Source organism: Odontesthes bonariensis, chromosome 3 (assembly GCF_027942865.1).
Source record: "Odontesthes bonariensis isolate fOdoBon6 chromosome 3, fOdoBon6.hap1, whole genome shotgun sequence".
NCBI lineage: Eukaryota > Metazoa > Chordata > Actinopteri > Atheriniformes > Atherinopsidae > Odontesthes > Odontesthes bonariensis.
Window position 1 is genome coordinate 9293356 of NC_134508.1, and position 20849 is coordinate 9314204.

The 20849-nt window shown below is 42.1% G+C and overlaps 1 protein-coding gene across 4 annotated transcripts in view; it reads right to left on the reverse strand.

Moving 5' to 3' along the window:
* chd6 (chromodomain helicase DNA binding protein 6) overlaps positions 1 to 20849 on the reverse strand; it is a 132013-nt gene that overhangs the window by 27236 nt on the left and 83928 nt on the right. For all 4 annotated transcript variants that reach the window (XM_075460196.1, XM_075460197.1, XM_075460198.1 and 1 more), the window contains exons 14-31: positions 17601 to 17777; positions 17365 to 17508; positions 16849 to 16947; positions 16566 to 16722; positions 15085 to 15295; positions 13973 to 14168; positions 10245 to 10409; positions 9978 to 10157; positions 9783 to 9893; positions 9246 to 9448; positions 7948 to 8028; positions 7733 to 7851; positions 7464 to 7623; positions 5346 to 5435; positions 5150 to 5253; positions 4756 to 4885; positions 938 to 1016; positions 509 to 566 (exon numbers count right to left, since the gene is read on the reverse strand). In XM_075460196.1, the coding sequence (XP_075316311.1) occupies positions 509 to 566; positions 938 to 1016; positions 4756 to 4885; positions 5150 to 5253; positions 5346 to 5435; positions 7464 to 7623; positions 7733 to 7851; positions 7948 to 8028; positions 9246 to 9448; positions 9783 to 9893; positions 9978 to 10157; positions 10245 to 10409; positions 13973 to 14168; positions 15085 to 15295; positions 16566 to 16722; positions 16849 to 16947; positions 17365 to 17508; positions 17601 to 17777 (2464 nt within the window). The remainder of the gene's footprint in view (positions 1 to 508; positions 567 to 937; positions 1017 to 4755; positions 4886 to 5149; positions 5254 to 5345; positions 5436 to 7463; positions 7624 to 7732; positions 7852 to 7947; positions 8029 to 9245; positions 9449 to 9782; positions 9894 to 9977; positions 10158 to 10244; positions 10410 to 13972; positions 14169 to 15084; positions 15296 to 16565; positions 16723 to 16848; positions 16948 to 17364; positions 17509 to 17600; positions 17778 to 20849) is intronic.

Here is a 20849-nt window from a genome sequence, read left to right on the forward strand (position 1 = left end):
GTTTTGACAGGAAATGACGATCGGCGACATCAAGTTATGTTGCATCTTGGGTAGTTTGAGTATGAGTAGTAACCTCATGATGCATAACCAACATTTCGGCGAATCTAGTATGCATCCGGGAACTTCTGGCTTACTCAAACTCGCTTACTAACTCAAAAAGTTAGTAGGAGTAGTAGGAGTAGTAGGAGAAGTATGCGGTTTCGAACACAGCCTCAGTTTCTGCAGAGCAGTGGCCCAATGAAGCAATGTTGGGATGAAATGATTCTTTTTTCCTGGATTCTCATTCATTCAACCGTAACAGAGTCATTCTTTATCAAACAGTTAAAAGGATCCTCTGTACGTGCGCTACTTATTGATCCGTCACATCTTTTGGAAAGCAGCTCTTTTCAGATTATAGATGGAGATGTTAGCCAGTGGTGAAAAAAACCTCTGAAGGGATGAAGGCTTAAATTGTCCTGCAGACATTAGAAAAAAAGCATCTATCCAAATAGCTGAACTATTGTCTCACCTGGACCTGTGCTGTCTGGTTTATCGGATGTGTCGGTGCTGGAGCAGGTTTCTTCTCCCTGTGAAAGAAAGATGAAATGTTCAGTGTGTGCATGGTTTCAGATGGCAGAAACCTTTAAAAAGCCAGATAACTCCATCACATCTGGCAAAATGTGTGTTAAAAATGTACAAAAAACACATGTTTTTGTACATTTTTAACACAGCTGCATGCTTTTTGAGCTTGCTCAGAACCGCAAAACAAGCAAGAAATAAGATTTTCTCAACAGCATCGTCGAGTATTACGGGCTCAAATGTCCCGTTAACTCAAACATCTACAGTTCAAAGAAGGCGTGAGCTTTTCTACAGCGAGTAATGGGCTGAATGTCAGAGAGGGAGATTAAAAGATATGAAGGAAACATCAATATCAGGCTTCAGGGGAGCGTTTGCGCACCTTGCTGCTCTCGTCTCGATCCTCCCCTCCTTCAGCTTTGCTTTCAGGGTCGTCCTTTGCCTCCTCAGGTTTGCTCGCACTGACGACGAAGAAACACCAACGAAGAAGAGATAAAAAGCGTTAGTAACAGCTCATCACTTTGGGCAACACGTAGGAACTGAATCAAACAGAGTTTCCTGCCTCAAGAACAAACTACAGAGAACAAAGTGTGCTGGTAAAACAAGATGTCAGCGCATCACCTGTCGATCTGTGGCCAGATGCAAAGGAAGCAGATTAAATATGAGACCAGAGAGTTCAGGTTCAAACTGTTAAAATGAGTTAAAAAGTTGCACTAAAAGTAAAAAAGAAAGTCTGCAAACCGTCAAAATGCAGAAAAACTGCAGTCATGTGGCCGACAGCAACAATATGAACAAGAGGAAGAAAATCAAACAAAGCCAACGTGTTATTCTGCTGAAAAGCAAATGGAACAGCACAAAGTGATACAGATTAACTACGTAAAGATTAACTAGAGATTAACTACGCAGAGATTAACTACGCAGAGATTAACTACATAAAGATTAACTACGCAGAGATTAACTACATAAAGATTAACTACGCAGAGATTAACTACACAGTTTATAACGCTTAAATTAAAAAGTGGAGATTTAATCTCATCTGATTTTGTCTCTTCTTCTGTGCTTCTGAGAACCTTCAAATCATTGTCAGTGTCTGAAGCTAATCTGGAGAAACTAATTGTAAATGCAGGTTCTCAGGTATCTACGGTTTTATGACATACAAACATAAATGTAATGGATTCATTTGCACAACCACACGTGCACATAGGCAAACCATAACATGAGCTCTACGGGAATGTTGACTTCCTGCTGGAGGCAGCTTTCCTGTAAAGTCAAATGTAGAAAACAAAACCCAAACAGGCTTCGTGTCAAATCATGTGAAGACAAAAAATGTTAACCAAATTAATCTTTAAAAAACTTTATGCAGCACTCTGAATCTTCATGTTTTACAGAGCAGAACCTATAACTGATGCTCATTTCAACATAATTATTGGGTACCTCTGTCACCTGCACTGTTCTATGATGACTGATTCAAGACTTCCTGTCATTTCTGAGTGTTTAGACGTCATAAACGCCACCTTTATCAGTCAGAAAGCTCCCCAGAGAGCGGTACTGACCCGCATCTGCGCAGCCCGCCTTCAACCTTACGACACATCAGCTTTCATGTTCATGTTTTACATCATGTTCAATGTTTTCTTTCCCCGTTTCAAACCTGTGAGGGAACCCCGCGGAGCCGACTTTGGCCGACGAGGAGATCTTTTTGAGACACTTTCATGCTGAAGAACCACACGTCTGTCAGTTCTGCATGATCAGATACTTGTGTTCTAATCTGCTAGCTTCAAGCTAATAATGGGGGATGATAAACTGACAACCACGAGCGTTTCCATTTGTTTTTTTTGTTTTTTTTTTTTTTAAATCAAATTATTTCACAGCTGGCGCTCCGTATGCGACGCAGCCGTGTGGGCAGCGAGGTGGCAGCATCAACAAAGACAAACATGGCATCAGAGGCGGCGGGATGTGTTGTTTCACACCAGCTTCGGCTCCTGCTGCGAACACCACTACTGACGGCAGAAAGAAGGGATGGAGGAAGGAGGAGGAGCTGGTGGAGCTAATATGATCAAGGGCAGTTCAAAAAAGCCTGAAATGCTTTTATTCCAACATATCAAACACTCAGTGGGGTTACATGGGAAAGGATCGGATTATTGGCTAAATTACAATAAGAATGAGTTGAGCGAGGGTAATTCTCCTTGGATATATGGCCGTGAATGAATCGGATCATAGGCACAAAGCGTGTCATACCCCGGTATGATAGGTGGCGCTGTACCCATTCCAACTGTTGCTAATAGAGCCACTTCCTGTTGACCTCTTCACCACCAACAACAACAACAAACTCAGGCATTGGAGAAAGATGGAGAACGCAGAGCAAGATGAAGCTACGTCCCTCTACATTTGGTCTGTGATGAGCTGCTTGTTGCACAAACTCGATGCACAACGGAGCATTCTCCATCACGTTGTTTGTTTCTTTCTGACGGAGACAACAACAGGAATATCGTCTCCTTTGACTTCCGGGTCACGACCCCGGGAAAAAATCTCGAGCATGCGCAGAACGCAAAGTCTAATTCACCACGTGCTTCAGCGTCTACAAGCAGGTTTAGAGTGACTTTCAACCCAGTTATCTCGGGGTCTTAATCCGATCCAATTCTTAGTCAGATTAAGGTACATGCACTTAATAACTCAGTCTGACTGTAATTTAGCCAATAATCCGATCCTTTCAGTGCCATGTAACCCCACTGAGTGTCAGTGATCAGCATTCTCCCCTCCGCTTACAGAACAGCTGATGAGCCGACAGAAGCTGTAATTTCGACAGGCATGATGATGCCCATCTGACCTCCAAAGTCTCCTTGCATTATGTTCCATGTGTTCTCACCATTATTACACTCTTATAGGACTTTTAGGTGTATTGTGTTATCTTTTCTTTGTTTTTTATGTAATAGTGTGCTTCAGTGGACACACTTTGGAATTATCGTTGCCTTTCAGGAAGCAATGATAATAATAATAATAGATCGGTTTTATTTAGCGCTTTTCATAAAACTCAAAGCTGCTTCCAGTGAATGAAACAACCTCGGTACACGAGTTCTGGCAGTTGGAGTGGTCCCCATGTTGTTTCAGTGCCTGTACAAACGCACTTCCTCGCTGAGCCTGGATTAAAATTGGTTCATCCTGTTTGTCGTTCTCCGCGAAGCTACAAATTTTGACTGGTGCACGACTACAGGTGGAAATACGCCATTTTGAGGTCACGCACCGCGACCAAAAAAACAAGCTTCATGATCACAAATATTGATCTTATTCTCATACAAGGAAAAAAAGTGCAACATCAGCTATGCTGCAGAGACTCTGTATCAGAAGGTACACAAACTTAAATTACTTGATTTGGTTGATCAGTACGAAATAATCTGTAATGATTGTGCACATCTGATGCTCTTGTTTTTAATCATATGAACTAGGGCTGGGCGAGTTAACTCGTTATTATCGCGTTAACTCGTTAATTACTTAACGCCGATAAATATTTTATCGCGCATTAGCGCAGGTTTTATAATTTATTTTATTATTGTAAAAGTCTGATGCTCACAGGCTTTTATTTTGTAAAAGTCTGTTGCTGTCTGCTGCGGATCCACCAAACATGGAGAAGGGTACTGAACTTTTACTCGGCCATTTTCATTTAAAAGTTGGACATTACCGCTACAGGTGCTCCTCAGTCTAACCGGCGCTACTTCCTGTTTTACTTGTTTCAACATAAAAGCACGCATTTCAAAATAAAAAAAAATAAAAAAAACTCCTGCATTTACAGCCAAGTTGAATTGTCTTCTCAGCGTAGTAGTTCCAGTCTAAAATATCACTTAAAGGCAAAACACACAACTGATAGCAGCAAGTCATTCAAGGAAACAGACAGTGGAGCGAGGCTTCTACATAAAAACTACAGAAAGATGCTGATGTTAAAAGTGTGTTTGCACAACAAATGTTATGGCACTTTCATTCATATGGCAGCACATTTAAAATAAAACTAAACGCTAAAAGCTATACGCTACTTTTGGATTCATTTTTTGTATTTTGCGTACAAATGCGATTAATCATGATTAATCAGGGAAATCGTGTGATTAATTAGATAAAAAAAAATGTTAATCGTTACCCAAGCCCTAATTTTAATAACATGCATCAATCACACCACGCTCAATGAAAGGCGGGACGGAGATGACGTCATCGTACCTGTCGGTCAGGTCCGGGGCGCCCTCCCCTCCTCCCTGCTCAGCGGACAGAGCGGTGACATCTGGCATCCCGACTCTTTCCAGGAAACACAAGTCTGGATCCGCACGCATGGCGTTGTAGCGCTCGTATCCTGCCCAAGGACGGAGACAGACAAGCGCACCATCAGAGACAGAAAGCTCAGCATGTGTTCCTCTCCAGGGAACGTCGGCCGGCTTGCCTTCCTGCTGCGGCTGACAATAAATCAGATTTTGGGCTCCAACTGTGATCCAATACAGTTTTCTGGATATCGGCACAACAAAAAACACTAATCTGGCAGCTGAAACAAATCCTTCCTGATCCTCTTCATGACACAGTACGAATACAAAGTGACAAAAACTTAGTCAGCAGCCCTCACCGTGTTTGTGGACTCCAATGAGGAGAGACTTGTCGGCTTCTATATCCCACCATGTCACCGGGATCTCAATGTAGTCGATGTCCGGTAGGGACACCTCCAGTTTACTGTAAACGTGCACATTAACATGTTCAGAAAACGATCGAATCAAGATGTTGGTGTCAGAACAATCAAAATCGTCACGTCGCCAGCTTCATACCTGGCGGCCACCCCCTCCAGAGCTTGATTGGCAGCCTCACCCAACACCTCCACCTTCAGATAGTACAACATCCGCACCCTCAGCAGCACCCTGAGAAGGGAAAATGAATCACAGGAATAAACTCTTACTCTCCCATAGTGCTGGGCGGTATACCGGTTCACACCGAATACCGGTTTATAATTTCATTATGATATGAATTTTTAATATACCGCCATACCGGTGTATTTGATTACACAACGGGGGGAACGCTGCATCGCGCGACATTGTTTGAGACGGGACCCTTTTCAGTGTTGCGCTTCTAAACACGCATGTTTACTGTCTATTTTTAACGCTATTTAAAAAATACTCGTATTCGTTAAGCTGCATTTCCTTTCCCTGCTCTCCCTCCGTCTCTGTCAGTCATGCGTCTCTCTCACACACACACACACACACACACACACACACACACACACACACACACACACAGCCCCTCCCCTCCGTGCACACCGCGTGTGTCTCCATCAGCAAGATCATCCCTGGAAGCTTGCTAGCTTCAGCGTCGTGTTAGATTACCTCCCTTTAAAAAGTCCTATAAAAATATTTTATATTTTTAATACAATGTTGTCCCGACCCGTCCCAACCCATAGCAAACAAGCGATTATGCCTTCTTTATAAAGTTAACTAGTCGCAAGTTTGCCGTAAAAAAAAAAAAAAAAAAATTGTAGTTGGGTTGTCGAGGTCTAAACACTAGCAGCTGTGAATCAAATAAAGTAGGTTTTTTAAACTCTTACACTTAATGTTTGCTGCTTCAATCCAGATGAGTATTGAAAAATATTTTCCGCGATTGAAAGAGAAACGTGTGTGTTGAGGATGAGGAGCAGCCTGAACCGGAGGTATCAGTCTGAAACAGCTGAACAGTCCGACCAGTGTAATTAGCTATATTAATTTGTTTACAATGAAGATGTGAATATTAATACAATAAAGTTCTGTGTGACCAATTATTAACGAAGGAATTATTTTGAAGAATTTTTATTTTAATTTTTAATTCTGTTCTCAATCTGTAGAAAATGCTGTGAACACCTAATTATGCATGAAAAAAAATACCGTGATATACCGTGAAAAAATACCGTGATATGTATTTTTGGTCATACCGCCCAGCACTACTCTCCCAGAAGCAAACGCTCGGCGCATTCGCAGCTAAAACTGAAGTGAAACGGACATCGGAAAATGAACCCGTCACTTCAGGAGTTAATCCTAACATCAGAAGGCTGAGAGTCCTTCTGCTGACAGGCTCATGCAGCCATAAAACAACAAAAAACAACATACTTTTGAGTCATTTATTAACTGTAACAGACTGAGGTTGTGTTCGAAACCGCATACTTCTCCTACTACCTTTTTGAGTTAGTATGCAAGTTTGAGTAAGCGAGAAGTTCCCAGATGCATACTAGATTCTCTGAAATGTTGGGTATGCATCATGAGGTTACTACTCATACTCAAACTACCCAAGATGCAACGTAATGTGACGTCGCCGATCGTCATTTCCTGTCAAAACGGCAGTTTCAAGGTAGCTACAACGAGGGTAGGTTCACTTCCTGTTTTCAAAACAAAAGCACCAATTGTATCGTAATGGCTTTCCCTATGATAAAAGGCAACGGGTATTTTATTTTGTGAAAATAACCGGAAGTGCGTTGCTCACTACGGCTAGCTTTAGTAGCGCCGAATTCGTGGGAACAAAATTGTAAACAGCCGGTATTTTGTCAGGTTTTCAACACGTTGGGGATCTAAACGACTACTTTCTCGCCTGAAAATGTTTCAAATGTTGCTAAAGTTTACAGAGTTTAGAGCTTAAGTGAAATCAGCTTCAGGCCGGCTGATTTCGGCTCGGGCAGGAGCGAAATGCATTGTGGGTAAATGCTCTGCATACTGTCTGATCAATGAGTATGCAGTATGGAAGTATGTAGTATGTGGTTTCGAACACAGCCTAAGCAGCCAACCAAACGGCTGTCTTTGGATAAAAAAGGCTGCTGACTACAGTGTTTTCTAGTCGTTTTTGTTATGTTTTTCATGAATTAAACATGAAAAACAAGGCCAGTGTTTTAAAATAAGAAAAGAAAACAGGTTAAGATGTTTCTGACTGACTTGTTGCAGTGCTGTTTGAGGTGTTTCTTGTAGCTCTCGTCCTGCAGAACCACCTCAGGGTTACAGTTGACCAGCCAGTCGGCGTTCTTCAGCTCGGGAACATTCAGCTGATTCTTCATCTTCTTCCCCTTCCTGCCTCGGGGAACCGGAGCAGACAAACCTGCCAACGGGAGAAAAAAGCAGGGTTAAATGCTGAGCATGGATTCTGTGCACGCTTGTAAAACATTGATGATGGGACAGAGTTGTAGGATGAGCGGTGAAAAGCTAACCGGAGTGATTGAGCAGCGCCTGGTCCTGGCCTTCCTTGGTGGGCGTGATCAGATCCCAGATGAAGCTCTTGATCTTGTCATCGCCTTTGTAGTGTCTCAGGCAGTAAACCAGCAGAGCCCTGCCCAACGAGATATAAAGAGTCTTTACATGTGCACCACTATGTTTTAACGACTGCAAACACTTGTGGACACTTCAGATCGGGCAGTTTTCTTACCTACAGATGACCTCCATGTCCCTTTCTGCTAAGTGCCATTTGAAGCGCCCGTGGTTCAGGATGTCCTTCCATCGACCCCAACTGTGAAGGCAGATTTAACAATGAGTTGATGAAGAGATGCACATAGAGAACGAATGAAAGACAAAAAAAATATTAACATATGGTATTTTGGGGATAATTTTAGAAGGGGACAAAAATGTGCCTTTTTAGAAATTAAGGAGTTTTTTTTTTTCTTTTTTTTCCCCAGCCATAACAAAAAAACTAAAAATACTTAAAAAAAAAATCAATGTTGTTGCTAATCATTGACATATCCCAGACCATAATTATCCCTACTCAATAATTCCACTTTGCATTCCATATTTTGAAAATACTGGCACTTAAGGCTTAAAATTTGGGCTAAAAAGTTCAAATTAGCATCTAAAGGGTTAATTTTTTGAAAATAATTGAAAACTTGGTAGTTATGATCAGAACTGAAGTGGAATAAAAGATTTATGAAGAAAAAAGTGGAAAAAAAATATTAATATATGATGTTTTTAGGTTGTTTTAAAAGGGGACAAAATGTCCCTTTTCAGAAATTAAGGTTTTTTTTTGTTTTTGTTTTTTAAATCAGACATAGCAAAAAAATATTAAATCCCTAAAAATCAATGTTGTTGCTGATCATTGACATATCCCAGACCATAATTATCCCCGCTCAACAATTCCAATTTGCATTCTATATATTGAAAATATAGCAGTTTTTGTATTTTTTTTTTTAACAGAAATTGGCGTTTACATCATATAAACCAGTATTTAAAGGGTTACATTTTTGAAAATAATTGATAACCTGGTAATTGTGATCAGAACTGAAGTGGAATTAAAGATCTATGAAAAAAAAGCGGAAAAAAATATTAATACATGACGTTTTTATATCGTTTTAAAAGGGGACAAAAATGTCCCTTTTCAGAAATTAAGGATTTTTTTTTCTACACAATGAAAAATTGCATTGTATATGATGTGTGTTTGAAATGAAAAAAAAAATAGTCAAAAATGTACAACTGGACCAAATATGATGAGTATCACTATTTCCAGTTTGAAATTAGAGGAGAAAGTACACAACTAGTGGACAAAAATGTCCCCTATCAGGGATTAGGGTTAAACCCACTGAGTCTAAATGACCCCTTTTTGACCAGCTGGTAAACTTTAGATCCCAGCCAACACTCAGCCGCGCCACCATGACACTTCTTCATGACTCGCGATCTCTTCCAATAAAATGTTTGTTATGTTATAAATGCCATTCCTGAAAGGGTTCCAGGTCTTACCCGAAGATAAGCAGATTCTTTTCAACTCGGAAACACTCGGCACGAAGGTACCGCCGGCTGCGGTCGCCAAGGCGACGGGTCCGGCAGGGCCGCTCCTCCGAGTCGCTGTCCAGCTCTGAGAACTCCATCAGCTCGTCGTCCTCGAAGGAGTTGTAGTGACGGGTCTGCTTTCTGACGCGGGGCGTGTCGATCACCAGAGACTCCTGGAACCAAAAACAAAGCCAGAACAGTCAGCATGTTAAAGGTTAAAGGTCACCCCAAGGTCAGAAACCCAAAAGCTACATCTCAGACTCTGCAGGCCTCAGTTAGTATGTTAAAGGTTAAAGGTCACCCCAAGGTCAGAAACCCAAGAGCTACATCTCAGACTCTGCAGGCCTCAGTTAGCATGTTAAAGGTTAAAGGTCAAAGGTCAGAAACCCAAGAGCTACATCTCAGACTCTGCAGACCTCAGTTTTAACATTTTAATCGTTGCCCAGCCCTAGATATATAACGCGTCTCTTTTCCCCCTTTTTCATTACTTTAATCCTCCGTCTGTACCTTTTCTGATCTGGAGTCGATCTCCACTTCGGCGATCTTGGCCCATTTCTGCCAGAAGTTGGGGTCATCCAGCGAAATGTCTGTTCTGTTGCCAGAGGAGACGAAACTGGCCTGAGGAGAAAAAACACGGCGTCAACACTTCGAAGTCAAACCTTTGTTTCGACCGACAGAACTTTTGCTTTCGTGAGTTCGCACCTTTGCAAACGTGGATCCTTTCCCCTCGGTCTGGATGGTGATGGTCTGAGTTCGTCTCTGGAGAATCTGATCGATGTCTTCCTCGCAGAACTTGGAGCCCTCGTCTTCTTCGTCCATCAGAGCTCCGTACGCTCCCTTTTTCAGCAAATCTTCCACCTCCAGCTTGGAAAGCTGCTGCACCTGCAGCATCAACACACGCAGGTTAGGAGTCACGCTCACCTGGGCAGCCGATCCAGAAAAGATCTACGAATACTCCAAGTCTTTCACCCCGTTGAGGCTCCCTTTGCGGTTGATGTCTTGCAGGACGGCTTTGTCCAACCCCAGCTTCAGGCTGGCCTTGTCGAACATTTCCCTCTCGTACGAGTTCCTGGTGATCAGCCTGTAGACTTTCACCGCTTTGCTCTGGCCGATCCGATGGCAGCGTGCCTGAGCCTGGATCAGTGAGGCAGGGAAAAAACTGACATCAGCTGAGTGCAGGTGGATTTACAGACACTTTGGGAGGCAAACTGCACACAGACCGAAGGCAGAGCTCAAATAAAAAGGCTGAGTGGATTCAAAACGGCCTTAATACTGAAAGCAAAGCACGCCGTTTTAACAATACAATACTTTTATAAAGATGTTAACAACGGTCTGAGGTACATCCAGTTATATGTGCAAGTTAAAACATTAAACATTAACTTTTAAAGTCAAGGTTGGTAATCCTGCTCAGAAACACATTTTTTTGTAATACCGGGTGAAATGGTCCGTCTATTCTGAGCAGGGCCGGTTTTTGCTACGGGCAATGTGGGTGACCGCCCAGGGCGCACTCTATTAGCCTGACTACGTCATACTCACGATTCTAGTCAGAATGTGAGTCTGATACCGCTCAATAGAGATTTGGGTATGGGGCGTGTTTCAACCGAACCAGGAGAAAAAATGCCTCTTCGCTCAATTGGATAGACCTACAACCAATCAGAGCAACATAGTATGTGACGTAGTTTAAGCAACACACACTTGTTGTTGGAAGGACGGCAAAAACATATTTTCTATTGATAAAAGCCTTTATCGCGTTCCTCTGTTCGTCTTTCAAAATTAATGCAATGTGGAGATCCTGTAGAACAGACTCGATGGCAGAATCTACACCCTAGCTCTCCAGCGGCAGCCATGTTCAGCTCTTTAGTGACGTAGTCGATAATGTCCCTGTTGATCATCTGTCCATCATCGTATAAAGCCCGCCCTGGCAATCTGATTGGTCCGACCAATTCTTGGTCGGGCATAATGATTTCCCAACTGAGCAGAGCCAGACCGAACTTCCCGACCAAAACTTTTATGGGCGGGGCTAAGTTCGGCTGGCACCCAGGCTAGCACTCTATGGCCACACAACACAAACTGCTGTCAATCCAAATAAACTGTATTTCATTCCTAAAATGAACATAGACCCATATACCTTCATGTAATTAACTGGGTTATGTAAAAAATATGTAAAAAAAAAAAAAAAAAAAAAAAAAAAAAAAAAAAAAAAAAAAAAAAGAATTTGTGCAGTCATAAACGTGAATTTGTTTACGTCACGTGACTCCGGTTGATTGACGGATGAACGGACGGCGTTAATGGGAAAAGCAAAGGTAATAATGTGGAGTCATCATGGATCATCAAGAAGCCATCAGGTGCCCAGTTTAGAAAGAGAAGAGAAGAAGAGGAGGAGAAACGGGCAAAAGATAAAGGGATGCAGATTTCTATGAGTGACGTAGACAATAGGCTCGGGGGGGGGGGGGGGGGGGGGGGGGGGGGATTTGTTATTTTCATGAAATATGTAAGGTTTGCCAACTTGGGCTACTTTTGAAGCTTGTGTTAGCCCAATGCTAACATTAGCATCTTCTTCTCTGTGTTGTTTTTAGCCAAGAGAAAGATCTATTGAATGAGATCTAGGTCATGTCGGCTGAGTCCTGCCGTCAGATGCGTTCTCAAGTTTGTGGGGGCGTGGCTTTTCGATGGCGCACTTAGCGGAGGTGCCACTTTCAAATCTTGCTAGCTCTCCAGGATTACCAGCCATGCCTTAAATTGAAAATAGTATGGCAATATGTTATGCTTGAGTTTTAACTGCATCAGTGGATGAACTGTGACGTCCAACGAAGGGTTTTTTAATGTAGAGATATCTGTGAATTCTAAATAATGTGGTTTATCAGATCTCTGCTGGCTTTGGTTGTACAGGAGTGGCATTTTAAATGCTTCCACTCGTAGTCCGACGTTGTTCTTCACATCGCGATGCTTCGGCTTCGTGTAGCAGTGACGCGATGTGGCTTCTGCTCAGCCCACCGATGAGCCACAACATTAAAACCACTCAGTGGGTCTACATGGTGAGATTAATTCGATTATAGCTATCGTTGGGTTATGCTCCTTATTTGAACAAGGGTGATTCTCCTTGGATATATGGTGATGAATGAATGGGATCAGAGGCACAGAGCGCGGCATAAAGCGGTATGATAGGTGGCGCTGTACCCATTCCAGCTGTTGCTAATAGAGCCACTTCTTGTTGACCTCTTCACCACCAACAACAACAACAAACTCAGGCATTGGAGAAATTTGCATTCTCCATCGTGTTGTTTGTTTCTTTCTGACGGCGACAACAACAGGAATATCGTCTCCTTTGACTTCCGGGTCACGACCCCGGGAAAAAATCTGGAGCATGCGCAGAACGCAAAGTCCAATTCACCACGTGCTTCAGCGTTTACAAGCAGGTTTAGTGTGACTGTCAACCGAGTTATCTCGGGGTCTGCATCCGATCCTGGCCCATTCTTAGTCAGATTAAGGTGTCTACATGAACTTAATAACTCAGTCTGATTGTAATTTAGTCTATAATCCGATCCTTTCAGTGCCATGTAACCCCACTGAGTGAGTCTGAACTTTGTTTTCAAGGTGTGAATGGCTAAGATTGAGCGTTCTGTGGCAAACAACGAGAATTACGGCCCCGGTAACGTTGATGCATGACACAACGAGAAACATCTGGAAGCTCTTTCCTGTTTGCACCGGTTGACCAAAACATCGAACAGATCAGAGAAGGCCTTTTCTTCACTTATTGGCTTTTTCTGATTTAAAACCCTGAGCAAAAGCAGCACCATGTGGTATTTTTTTAACATCTCCAACGCTGGATGATGAAAGTTTTGAACATCATTTAAATAGTGATCCGTCAAACCTGGCTACATGACGTCATCCACTCAGAACGCACGGCAGGTTTAAAAAAAAAAAAAAAACACCTTTTAGGATTGTCCGAATGATACAAAATTTGATGCACTTTTAACAAGGCATCTTAGTAGGAAAGAATAAATATAAGATATTAAGTTCTTTGAGGCTTATTGGTCCGGGTTTCGAGGAAATCCCAGCATTCTTTGCAATTTGTCATGAAGGAAAGTTCTTCTAAAACTGGAGACTAATCTTTCCACGCAGCCTTTCACAAAGGAAACAACCCCAATTAAATATAAGGTTTAAATTCTTTTAAAATCGTTTGAACCCACTGAGGTTGTTTTTTTCTTCAATAATAAGCTGCAGACGTCTCTCTTCCAACCCTTTAAAATGAAAGAAATCATTTATGTTTCAGGATTTGACAGCAAAGTTAAAACAAACTGCTCGTGGTTAAACTTGGTCTGAAGTTTAATAATCGTGACCGGGCAGAAACAGAGCTGGATAAACCCAGCTGAACATGCTCAGCATCTAACAGGCCAACATGCAGCGATAAAGGAACCCTGCGTTAACCGAACAGCCGATCAGAACGGAGACGGTTCGGTGAATCGACCTCTGACAGGATGAGGAAACACGAGCCGCATCAGACCTGCTTATGAAGGTTCACTTCCATATTCAGGTCGTCCTTTGAAGTCTCAAAGGGAATCAGAAATGCTGCAGCTTGTTAAATGACAGACGGGATGCATGAGGAGCATCTGGTTCACCGTCACACAGATCGGCGCCTTTATCCGGTTCGTTCTGGCATGTGAAAACACACGTTCTGCCGTCACACTTCCGCCCACCTGCAGGTCGTTCTGGGGGTTCCAGTCGGAGTCGAAGATGATGCAGGTGTCGGCGGCTGTCAGGTTGATTCCCAGCCCTCCGGCTCGGGTGCACAGCAGGAACACGAAGCGGTCCGAATCCGGCTTGCAGAAGCGGTCGATGGCCGCCTGCCGCAGATTCCCCCGCACGCGACCATCGATGCGTTCATACGTGTAGCTGAAGAAAAACAGACAAAAATCAAATCAAATTAAAGTTTATTTGTATAGCACATTTCATTTACAAAACAGTTAAAAGTGCTTCACATAAAATAAAAGCATTGCAGCAGGGAGTGGAAGAAGCATTAAAAATACATAAAAAAATATAAAGAGAAACAAGTAAAATCATTTAAATGAATTTAAAAACGAGCAACAGTTCAGATAAGTTCAAAGATATCGTGCAGATTTCATGCATAGACACATGAGAACAGAAATGTTTTTAACCTGGATTTAAAAATGTCTCCATTTGCTGAAAGTTTAATCTCCACTGGCAGTTTGTTCCACTTGTTTGCAGCATAACAGCTAAATGCTGCTTCTCCATGTTTAGTCTGGACTCTGGACTGGACCAGCTGACCTGAGTCCTTGGATCTAAGAGCTCTGCTAGGTTTATATTCTCTGAACATATCACAGATGTATTTTGGGCCTAAACCGTTCTGGGATTTGTAAACCATCAGCAGGCTTTTAAAATGTATTGTGTGACTGACTGGAAGCCAGAGTAAAGATTTTAAAGCTGCTGTGATGTGTTCAGATCTCTTAGTCCGGGTTAAAACTCTAGCAGCAGCGTTCTGGATGAGCTGCAGATGTTTAATGCTCTTTTTGGGAAGTCCAGTTAAAAGAGCGTTACAGTAATCGAGTCTACTGGAGATGAATGCATGGATGAGTTTCTCCTGGTCTTTTTGGGAGAGGAAACCTTTAATTCTGTTGATGTTTCTGAGGTGGTAAAAAAGCTGCCTTGGCTGCTAAAGATGCGCTGAACAACAGGCCTCTGCTCGTTCTTCTTACTCCTCTTTCTCAAATGTTGCATCAGAGGATTTGTTCATCTCTCCCATTTCCATTTTTTTCCACCTTCCTCCCAACGCCTTCCCCTCTCCGCTCACCGTCTCTGTATGAGGTAGTCCTCCAGGATGTCCAGGCATCGGACCATCTGGGAGAAGACCAGGACTTTGTGACCCCCGGCCAGCAGTTTGGGCAGCAGCTTGTCGATCAGCACCAGTTTCCCGGCCGCCTGGATCATGGCCTGCAGCTGAAAGTCCAGCGCGTCCGGGCTGTGGCTCTTCCTGAAGCTTTCCAAAATCTTTTCCTCGGCTCCTGGACAAAAGAAGAAAAAAAAGTGTGGGGAAAAAGTGAGAAAAGACAGATTTATGAACTCGGTTTGTGTTTTACACAGACGGAGAGAAGCATCGAGTGAAGGGGACGCACTTCAGCGGCCGTTTTGTTTCATATCTCAGTGTGTCGCATTTTACTGGAACACTTAGAAACCAGTGTTCACAAGCAAAAAGATAAAAAAATACTAGGGCTCGGCGAGTTAACTCGTTATTATCACGTTAACCTGTTAATTATTTAACGCCGATAAATATTTAATTGCGCATTAACGCAGGTTTTATTATTGTAAAAGTCTGTTGCTTTCTGCTGCGGATCCACCAAACATGGAGAAGGGTACGGAACTTTTACTCGGCCAATTTCATTTTAAGGTTGGACATCACCGTTACAGGTGCTCCTCGGTCTCTGTGTGAAGCTCACGGAGCTAACCGGCGCTACTTCCTGTTTTACTTGTTTCAACATAAAAGCACGTATTTCAAAATAAATGGATTTTGCGTACAAATGCGATTAATGGTGATTAATCAGGGAAATCGTGATTAATTAGATTAAACATTTTAATCGTTGCCCAGCCCTAAAAAATAAATATTCTGTGTCCTCACTGACCAACTTAATTATATTTAGATGATCCAACCAAATGTAGAATCTGTAAAAGCTGTTCCAGAGTCATGTTTCCCATTTTTTAACGCTTTGTGAACTGAGGATGCTGATTGTTGCAGTTTTTCAGAGGAATCTGGGTCCATTCCTGCTGAATCCCAGATTTCAGCTGCTCAGCAGTCCCTGCCGACAGCCGCGCCTGTTACGGTGTTTGCTGCGCGGTCTACACAGCAGGCAGTGATACGAAGGGAGAGAAAATAGAGCCAAGCGATTGTGAGGTCTGACTTTTTCCTGGAGAACGATTTTGTGATGCAAATGTATTACTCTTTTGAACGCATATTGCTTTGAGAAGCAAAACGCTTTATTTTTGTGGCCCCAGCCAACTAGCCGGACTACCTTCATCAACACCAAAACGAGGCTGGAACTCGGCTCACAGGACGCAGCAGGGGGTAAGAAAATGTTCATAAATGATGTTGCTAATATGGGATGTCATACAGCTTCATGTCAAAAGAGCTGAACTATCCCTTTAAACTTCTATCTTTCACAATCACAGCTTGTTTCCACACAGATGGGTTTAGAAACACCAGCTTTCATAGATTCAGTTGCACTTGGCGCTCCAGAATGTGAAGCTTCCGGCAGCATTCTGCATCAGGTTCACTCTCACCTGTGATGAGGTACGGGTGGTTGCAGCACTTGCGGAGCTCCATCATGGTGTTGATGAGGTTGGGCATGTTGTGCTGGTTGGCTCCTTTAGACAGAAAGGAGAAGTTCTTCTCCAAGATGGCGCGGTAATATTTCTTCTGGATGTTTGTCAGCTCCACCTGAAGAAGGACAAACAAGACGAGGGAAAAAAAACACAACTTTACCACGACTTCACCCTGCAGACCCTCGAACCTCTCGTCCACATCAGTTTTAATTAGCTTCAGTTCAGTTTTTACTTCATTTACCTCTATGATGGTCTCTTCTTTAGGGGCAAGATTTTTTTCCACATCATCTTTTAGTCTTCTCAGCATCATGGGCTTCAGAATGGCCTGAAGCTTCTTCACCTGTTGGAGAGGACAGAGGTGTGAACACTTCTTCTTGTTGAGTCTACACACCAAAAAAAAAAAAAAAACTAGGGCTGGGCAACAGTTAAAATGTTTAATCTAATTAATCACATGATTTCACTGATTAATCGCGATTAATCGCATTTGTACGCAAAATCCAAAAAATGAATTCAAAAGTAGTGTATAGCCTTTTAGCATTTAGTTTGATTTTAAATGTGCTGCCATATGAATGAAAGTGCCATAACATTTGTTGTGCAAACACACTTTTACAAAATAAAAGCCTGTGAGCAACAGACTTTTACAAAAATGTCCCCTTTTCAGAAATTAAGTTTTTAAACCCTCATTCCTGTTTTAAATCAGGTATGAGGGTTAATTAAACTCGCCCAGCCCTAAAACAAACCCAAAAACAAAAGATACCTGTTCGTCCGTCTTCAGGTCTCCGAACTCCTCCAGGAAGGCGCTCTCTGAGGGAAACTGCTGCGGCTCCAGGAAGTTCAGCAGGCTGAACAGCTCTTCCACAGAGTTCTGCAGAGGCGTTCCCGTCAGCAGAACTTTGTGTTCCTGTTGGGACGTGGACGGGAATGTTTACGTTTATTCAAAACGACCCCAACTGAACAAAAGAGAGCGCTCACCGACCGCGCAAACAGACTGACCAGGTTCATGAGCTTGAGTCCCTCCAGCAGCTTGCAGTTCCTGTTCTTCAGCCGGTGGGCTTCGTCGATCACCACGCAGCGCCACTGCAGCTTCCTCAGCTCGGGACAGTCGGCCATGATCATCTCAAAGGTGGTGATCAAGCCGTGGAACTTAAGCACACCTGGGACTGTGTTACCCTGCAGGTCGGAGAAAGATCAGAATAAAGTGTTTTTCCATATCAGCGACCTGGTAGCTGCATGATTTCTGATAATATACGATATCTTTTAGATAGATAAATACTTTATTCATCCCAATTTGGGAAATTATTGTGTTGCAACAGCGTACAGTATAAAAGATATGTAAACAATTAAAGGAAAAACAAGCAAAACATCAGAGAAATAAACATTAGCTATATACAAATCTACGGGATGAAGAGTAGGGTAAATAAAAATAATAATAAACATCAGTAAAAACTAAATAAAATAAATAAAAACAGATTTGTACATTTAACAATAAAGGTAAAATAAATTTTAACTGAGCAGACTGAATCAATAAGAAATATAGGGAATATGGATAATTTACATTATATTGTACTATGATGATATTTGTGCAAATGTTATTAGTGCAAAATATCTTTATATTATATCTATCATATGTCATAATCAGATATATTATATCATCATATTCACTTTCCATCCAAAATGGCCGCCTTCCTGTGGACGTGGGACCATGGCGGCATGAGACTTTTTTGTGCGTCTGGGCATGATGAATGAGTGTACCGAATATTGTCGTCCCACGCGACCGGAAATGCTGCTAGGTGTATTGCATTTCCGGTGCGAGAGAACTACAAACATGTCCGCTATTGACGAACATCCAGTCTTCAATACAACTCAATGGGATTTACAAAATGTCAAATAAAACACGACAGAAGCAACTTTTCACTACAAAATTTGATATGGATTACCAGTGCACACCAGTAACCACTCCGGTGAGTTGATTATTTTGAAAACGGACGTTTATTGTGCTTTTACGGACCTTTTAAGACATGCACATGACTAGCCGTTCTGAAACAGGTTGAGAAGAATCAAAATTAGGCAAATACCGGAGACAGCAGTAAACATAATAAAAGCGGTGAGGGGGGTTCTAAAACATTGCAGACGACTCAGAAAAGAGGCTTAATGTTGAAAATACAGGAATTCCCCTTTAACTGAAGAAAAAAGGACCGTGTGGAGTTGGAGGTGAAATAAAACAGTGGTTGTGTTCGAAACTGCATACTACACATACTGATTGATCAGACAGTATGCAGAGCGTTTACCCACAATGCATTTCGCTCCTGCCCGAGCCGAAATCAGCCGGCCTGAATCTGATTTCACTTAAGCTCTAAACTCTGTAAACTTTAGCAACATTTGAAACATTTTCAGGCGAGAAAGTAGTCGTTTAGATCCTCAACGTGTTGAAAACCTGACAAAATACCGGCTATTTACAATTTTGTTCCGACGAATTCGGCGCTACTAAAGCTAGCCGCAGTGAGCAACGCACTTCCTGTTATTTTCACAAAATAAAATACCCGTTGCCTTTTATCATAGAGAAAGCCATTACGATACAATTGGTGCTTTTGTTTTGAAAACAGGAAGTGAACCTACCCTCGTTGTAGCTAGCTTGAAACTGCCGTTTTGACAGGAAATGACGATCGGCGACGTTACGTTGCATCTTGGGTAGTTTGAGTATGAGCAGTAACCTCATGATGCATACCCAACATTTCGGAGAATCTAGTCTGCATCCGGGAACTTCTGGCTTACTAAAACTCGCTTACTAACTCAAAAAGTCAGTAGGAATAGTAGGAGAAGTAGGAGAAGTATGCGGTTTCGAACACAGCCTGTATCTGTCCGCCCAGGCGGGGTTAAAACGACGGTTTCCATCGTCAATTTTCAGTTTGAGGGTTGAGAGAGGCGTACTTTTTCAGTTGGAGTTGAGCTGCTAACATGGTTCTGATCTACTGTAGGAATTCTGAGCTCATTTAACGCGAACTGTGTTTTTCATGGTTTTTCTCTGCTTTTTTTGGCTGAACCACAAGTTGGGCCACTTGGGTTTTGCTTCTGGGCCGCATGTGGCCCGCGGGCCACCATTTGAATCGCCCTGATTTATGCCAATCAGAAAGTCTACAATAAACTGAGCCATTCAGCAAGTAGAGGTTGATGGGGCCTAAAAAAAAAAAGTTTGGTTCCTGTTGGTTGTCAGTTGATGTCATGGGTAGGTAGGGAATTTATTTTATTTTATTTCTTTTTTTCCCAGTGGCAGCGAGTGATAGGTAGATTTTTTTTTTTTTTATTATTACAGCAGCAATGGATACTCCCAGCATGTTACACACACACACACACATTTTTATATGAACTAAATATGTAGTCGATACAACCTGGACCATTGGCATTGAAGACATCTCAAGCAATATTTCATAACTAAATGTAATAGTTTAGTTAAAGTGTCACTCTGGTGTTCTGCGACTCATAGCCCTGTTGTCCAACATTACTGCCTGCTTCTGCTATTCTGCCTAACACAAAACAATTGAAATATTTTTTTATATATTATGTAGCCTATATATATATATATATATATATATTCATAAAAATGATAATGATAGTATGATATATGATATGAAAAATATCTTATTTTTTTGCAAAACATTATGGGCGTGAAAACGAAACTTAGAAAATCGTCTCGGCGCATGCGCAAAACCACAAAGTAGCAAATCTCGAAGTAGGAGAAATCAACTGAACACCGGCTGCTGACACAAATGAACAAGTGCACTGCTTGACTTCTTCAAGGACATTTTCGAAAGATTTCCTACCCAATCTTACAATTTTGTTTGTCACGCTATTGCATGGAGAAACAATGGAGACCACGCATATATCCTTCTTTCTCCCGCATTCATATTATAACACTTGCTACCGATCCAGTCTGCATGCCGATCTCACGTGAAATAGTTGTTTTCACGAGAGCATGCGCTCATCCTTGTACAGGATGAAGAGGTGCTGTAGAAAAACGTAATTATACTTTGCATTAAAAAAAAATGTATTTGTGTTCTTTTTTTTTTTCTTCCCCAAGCTCATAAAATAATTTGGGTCGCACGTAAATTGACAGGGTCGGTCGGAAACCGGAACCAAAAATATTTTTTTTTTTAGGCCTGGTGAAAGAAGTGCGATGAGATACACAACTAATGAGTCACGCTGAGGAAGCCCCTCAGGATACAGAGAGAGAAAAAAGGAAAACAT